This window comes from Notothenia coriiceps, unplaced genomic scaffold (genome assembly GCF_000735185.1).
Source record: "Notothenia coriiceps isolate Sejong01 unplaced genomic scaffold, NC01 NC01_scaffold00022212, whole genome shotgun sequence".
NCBI classification, from domain to species: Eukaryota; Metazoa; Chordata; class Actinopteri; order Perciformes; family Nototheniidae; genus Notothenia; species Notothenia coriiceps.
Genome location: NW_011354913.1, coordinates 57,558 through 63,250, shown reverse-complemented (window position 1 = coordinate 63,250; position 5,693 = coordinate 57,558). Strand labels below are relative to the sequence as shown.

At 41.1% G+C, this 5,693-nt stretch overlaps 1 protein-coding gene across 1 annotated transcript; it reads right to left on the bottom strand.

Annotated features, from left to right (window-relative positions):
* Positions 1-286: 286 nt before the first annotated feature.
* Positions 287-4,230, bottom strand: LOC104953831 (protein Tob1-like). The gene is made up of 2 exons (XM_010780852.1): positions 3,948-4,230; positions 287-2,473 (listed from the first exon to the last, which is right to left on the bottom strand). The coding sequence occupies exon 2, from the start codon at positions 2,252-2,254 to the stop codon at positions 1,208-1,210; it is 1,047 nt and encodes a 348-aa protein (XP_010779154.1). The 5' UTR covers positions 2,255-2,473; positions 3,948-4,230; the 3' UTR covers positions 287-1,207.
* Between the last annotated feature and the right edge of the window lie 1,463 nt (positions 4,231-5,693).

The following is a 5,693-nucleotide window of genomic DNA, read 5'->3' as shown; positions in this document are numbered from 1 at the left end:
TGAGGTCACATGGTGAGGCTTGTGTACTAATATATGAAGTAACAGGCAGATGCTATGAATGTGTCATGGTATTTTACACAGTAGTAAAATCATTCTTTCAACCTGACCTAATGTGAGCGAACTGTTTGCTGGGGCATACCAATGAGGCATTCAGTGACAGTCAGGACAACATGATTGTTCCGCCCTCAGCATAGTATACGGGATATGTCCGGACATGTTAGGAAACCCTAAATGAGTCCTTTAAAGTCAACCAGCTCCACCACAAAAATCAATGACAAAGGTGTAATTATTTTTCAAGCTTTTTAATACAAACTTAATAAACTATCAGTTCCTCTTAACATGTAAGACACTGACTCCAAATACTTTGTTATACCGTTTGTTTTATCAAGTATTGCACAATGTAGGTACAAAATTAATATACGATTACATTTTGTCCATAATATAGCAAAAATCTTTAAACTCTTAACAGAAAATACAACTCTTATGTTTTTCAAAAAAGCAAATATTCTTAAATCCCACCACTACGGAATATTCTGTACACAATCTTTAGAATAGTCAATGTGTTTCTTAAAGATGGATTCATTTTATAATTTCAATAAAAAAAGAAAACATAAAGTTGCTGCAGCCATCACAGATCACTGGAGTAGTAAAAAGATATAAATGCAATACCATGTCGTAGAAACAATAGATACTCTGATATTTTACAAACTCTGTACTAAATTAAATTATACAAATAGAAAAAAGACCAGGAAATCCCACTTATTTATGCCAATTTCTTGAAAAAATTGGCGTTGTCCAGTTATGTTTAAATACTGAAAGAGGCCATGACTTGTGGTGGTGTTTTTTTTTTTGTCTTTTTTTATATCTTAAAACATTTCGTCACATAAAAAAAAATATTTTGTGCTTGGTTGGCAAATGAAATAACAATGATGCATGTTGAAGTTTTAGGTAACCAAGCTCGGACATCTTGTACTAAAGGTATAACTCAAGAGGGCAAAGTAATTCACCCTCGGGCTCATGCTCTTAGACTCCTACATAGATCTTACAGCTGACAAGTCACTTTTTCCTTTTATCCATGACATTCTCTTCATGTTTTTTTTTTTCCATTTTTCATAATGTGCATTTATGTTTGTTTCCTCCCCCCCAATCACATTATCTCTGGTCGTTTCTGTGTGAAGTAGTAGCTTAAGTAGTACCTTAATGTGTACTAGTTGGCCATAACTGGCTGGAATTGCTGGTTAGAATACTGCATGTTGTTTAAGCTGAAATTCAAGCCATCCATAAGGGACTTGTCGTTAAGGCCACCGTAGGCCGCAAACATGTCGAAGGCATTGCTGTACTGCAGCGGGCTGAGGCTGAGCGAGCTGTCCCCGGGGAACAGAGCGCTCTGGCTGCCCTGGCCCTGAAGGCTGGGGAACACAAACTCCTTGGCGTTGGGGGACAGGGCCGAGGGCTTCTGGTGCGGCTGCTGCTGCTGCTGCACCCCGAGGCCCAGCCCGTACAGAGAGTGCATGGAGGTGGAGATGGCTTTCTGTTTCAGGAGACTGTTCACATTCAGGCCCAGGTTGGTGGGAGAGGTACGTGCCACCTTGTTCCCTGCACTACTGCCGCCACCACTGCCGCCATTGTTGTTGTTGTTGCGTCCGCTGCTCTTCATCTTAGTGGAGCCAAACTTGGTGGCGGCGAAGGTGGCTGTTGTGAAAGTTAAAGGCTGCGTGGAGCGGGGCATGAAGGTGGGGCTGACTGCCGCCGAGTGGCCGAAAGGAGGAGAGGGCGAGGTGGAGCCTGGAGAGGCGCTGCTCACAGGCTCACTGATGGGCATGAATACCTGCGCGTCAGGATTGAAACTGTTCTTGATCTCCTTGTCCAGATCAATCCCCCCATTTGTAGCTCCACTCTCGTTGGTGTCATCGACATACAGTACTTTGACGGGCCCCTTCTCTCCAATCTGATAGGACACCTCGAAGGGGTCAATCCAGACACTGAGGTCCTGAGGCAGGTTGTTGCGGACATCCTCGATGTCCAGCCCGCTCTCTTTGGCTGCCTTCTCCACCACAGGGTCCACCTTCTCCCCCACGTGGATACATCTGAATCCTGAGCCCTTGTATGGCTTGTCGGGGTACCAGTGTCCCTCATATTTCTGCTTCAGCTGCCTTTCCAGCTCCTCGCCGAAAATGTTAACCCGCCGCCTCGGCAGCTTGTTGTAAAGGTAGGAGATGATGAAGTTGAGAGCTACTTGGATTTCAAGCTGCATAGCTAACTGCCGAAGTTTACCAGGTGCGTGAAGATTGAGTGTTTCTGACCTTGAAAGTGTCCACTGGGGCTGCTTTGTTTATCCGTGGTTGGCAACACAGATGCTCTCCAGGCAGGATGGTCAAAGCAACCAGTAGATGTTGATAAAACAGGTTAAAAAAAAAAGTGCTGGTTTTGAAGTGAAGTGATGTCCTTCCACAGGGTGTGATTTAATAGTTTCCTGCAACAATAGAAAGAGAAAAAAACATTCTTAATTATTTGGTTCACACATTTTTACACAAAATCACAAGTGAACTCAAAATATATGTTCAACACCATCATTTTAAAAAGCCAGATCAGGTCATGAAATCTTTTGGCTGATAGATAGACTTTATAAAAAGGAGATGGTAAGATAGTGTCTTTTAATTATTAACTGCCTGTCTGTGGTACCAGTGCATGTAGCTGTTTTGACTGCTGTGAGCTCAAATATCATAAGTTGAATGTCGGAATTGTCAAACAAAGCAGAATTTCACAACACAGATAGGAGGAAATGTGCAGCTGTCGCAAAAATATCAAACAGAGACCCCACTGATCTGTGTTCAACCTATATTTCTTGCTAATGTGGCAAACTGGGTTCACGTAAATGTCGAAATGTAGGTATTGAGAACGTTAACCTCGCACTAATACTCGAGAATCCTGTTACATAATAGGATACTGGATAGCCTCTATTCAGCAGGAGACAGGGAAACTAATGCGGGTTTGTTGCATTTAATCAAAGGAAAAGGTCAACTCAACTGAGGAAATGCATGGTAAATACTGATAACTTGAGGATGAATTAGCTATTAAATGGTTAAAGTTTTTTTTAAGGGGTAACATCGTGTCACTGGGGCTTGTTTTTTCGTATAGGAGCGTTTGTCACAATACAAACAGTTTTGAAATAAGATTTAACGGTCTGTGGCTACACCCGTATGTTTAGCAATTTTGCACACGAAATACTTAAGAGTTACAACATCACATTGGACAATAACATGTTAATGTCAGAAACTATAAAACCAAATTAAATGACATATTCTGTGCTCTATTAGTCGTTGCAACGGAAAAGAGCTCAGTAGAGGAAAGCAGAGTGTATGTGTCAAGGATATTTAAATACATACAAGTTGATTCATTTATAAAAAAATAAAGGAAATAAATACTGCACAGGGATAACGTTATAACTGCTACATGTATGCCTTCCTTCAACTGTCTGCACTCAAAAACAGCCTAGAGGAGATTCCTCACTGTTGCGAAATGGCTACAGGTCTTGATCCGTCTTATCAGTTTAGTTTAGCTTAAGATGAACACTGTTGCAATATCACAAAATATGCAAAACTATAATGATAGCTCACTCACTGCTGCCTTTAAGCCTAACACCCATGAAAATGCAAATACAATGACGTACAATATGGTAGGCTGGAGTGTAAATTAACGTGCACTTTAAGAGAGTCTCTGGGAGATAAACATGTTGTATTTTTTATCTTCGGTATTACAAAAAGAACATTAAATTGTCACGCGCACACACAATACTTACACACCCCCCCTCCTTAACTTCGTGTACTGACGCAGCAAATCAGCTTAGTAAATATGGGTACAGCTTGAGTACGACAGCAAGCAAAATAAAGACAGTCATATCAAAGAATGCATCACGTAACAGAAGGAAGTCAGCTGGAAATACTTACTTTTTTATAAAAAAATGAAGATTCTCAGTAGTTCTGAAGTACCGTTAGTTAGTGCAAATAGAAAAAAAAAGTATAAATACTTTCTTCACATAGAATATATTATCAACGTTACAAAAAAGTAGTCCAGTACATGTACATTTTGAAGGTTTGGCGTATGCTTCGGTTTCTGTTTTTAAGGTTATTTTGAATTTTTTTTCTTTTCTTCTTTCAGCAGGCTTGCAGAGTAGCTCCCGCCTCGCCGGGAGTTATGCTACTTCGTCCCACTCCTGGTACAACGTTGCCTGTATTTATAGCTTTCCTCCGCCATGGGCACGAGGTAGGCGGTGATGCGGTTTCAGAGGTCAAAACAATACTAGTGGCTGTGATTGGCCCACAGGGAAAGTCCCACCCCGTGAGTGGTGCCAGAGCTATGAGCTGATTGGCTGACTTGAAATGTCAATCCCTGACATATGATTCTGTGAAATGGGAGAGACGCCTGTGATGAGCGCTTGCGTCAGAGATAACCTAGGTCTGTGCTGACAGTGAAAGGCTAATGTAATTATTTTGAACACAGAAATGGTGCTCTATGAAGAAAAGCCTTGCCCGTCTTGAGTTGTCTTGAAACAAAATGGTGTGTCAATATGAAAAAGACGTATTGTAGATTGTTTTCCGACTAGACCATTTCGAGGAGCAGAATAGCCTATAAATTGCTCTAACTATCACAATTAGACAACATTAGGGACGCGCTGCTATAAAATGATCAACGTTAGCACTGTATTCATGATTCGCTGCTCTTTTAATGCATGTGCCTTGTTTATACCACAGAGTTTTAGCCTGCTACAACTCAAAATGAGCCGTATTCGCGACTATGATCTAACTTAGGCTTCATCGTATGCTTTACTTCATTTTTGTCTTAGATTATTCACATAGAGCAGTGACAGGTCACGAAAATCTGCAGGAGTTATGATGAATGCATACTGCCTGAGAGGAGATTCCCCATAGCGGAACAATACAGCTGGCAGCAGTGTGGGTGGTGCTGAATGCTATCTAGAAAACACAGTCGCTGATTGGTCTAAAACGGGGCAGGAGCCCTACGTTGAATGGTGTGCCCGTATCCAAGGTGCTGATGTAGGCTGCGCACGTCATCGCTCGCCTGAACACACGTTGTTGCCAAATTTAAAGTGCACCAACACATAGTTGTATGTTCATGATATGAAGTCACTGCTCTACAATGTCAATGTAACTTTACATTATTGTTTTTATTGAATAGAGGAGACGTCTTAAGATATACATATTTTTGGATTTAATAAAAATAACAAAACATAATGTCTCCTAATGATTATTATTATAAGTGTCACAGAGGAGAAAGTGTTCTTTCTAATTATAATGTCTCCTAAAACTGGCATCATGTATTGATAGATAAAGGACTTACTGATCCTTTTCTGTTCTTTTCTATTCATATTTCCTGATATCATTCAGTGTGATATTGTGTTATCATCACAGCAGCTGTGCCTGTAATGGAAAAGGAAGTCTGTTGGTGTGTATGCTTGCTGACCGAGTGGACTTTTAGACATTCCTGAAGCACTTAGGTTTGCCAAGCGCAGTCATGTGCTAGCTGTAAATGTGTGCGAAAGGGCTCGCCTTGAAAGTGCTGTAGGGATCAAATACATGCAGACAGATGATAGGTCAGGCAGGGGCAGAACAGAGGAGAGATTATATGGTTTGACATTGCCCTGTGGTTTCAGAACAATATAGCTTAAAGTGGAA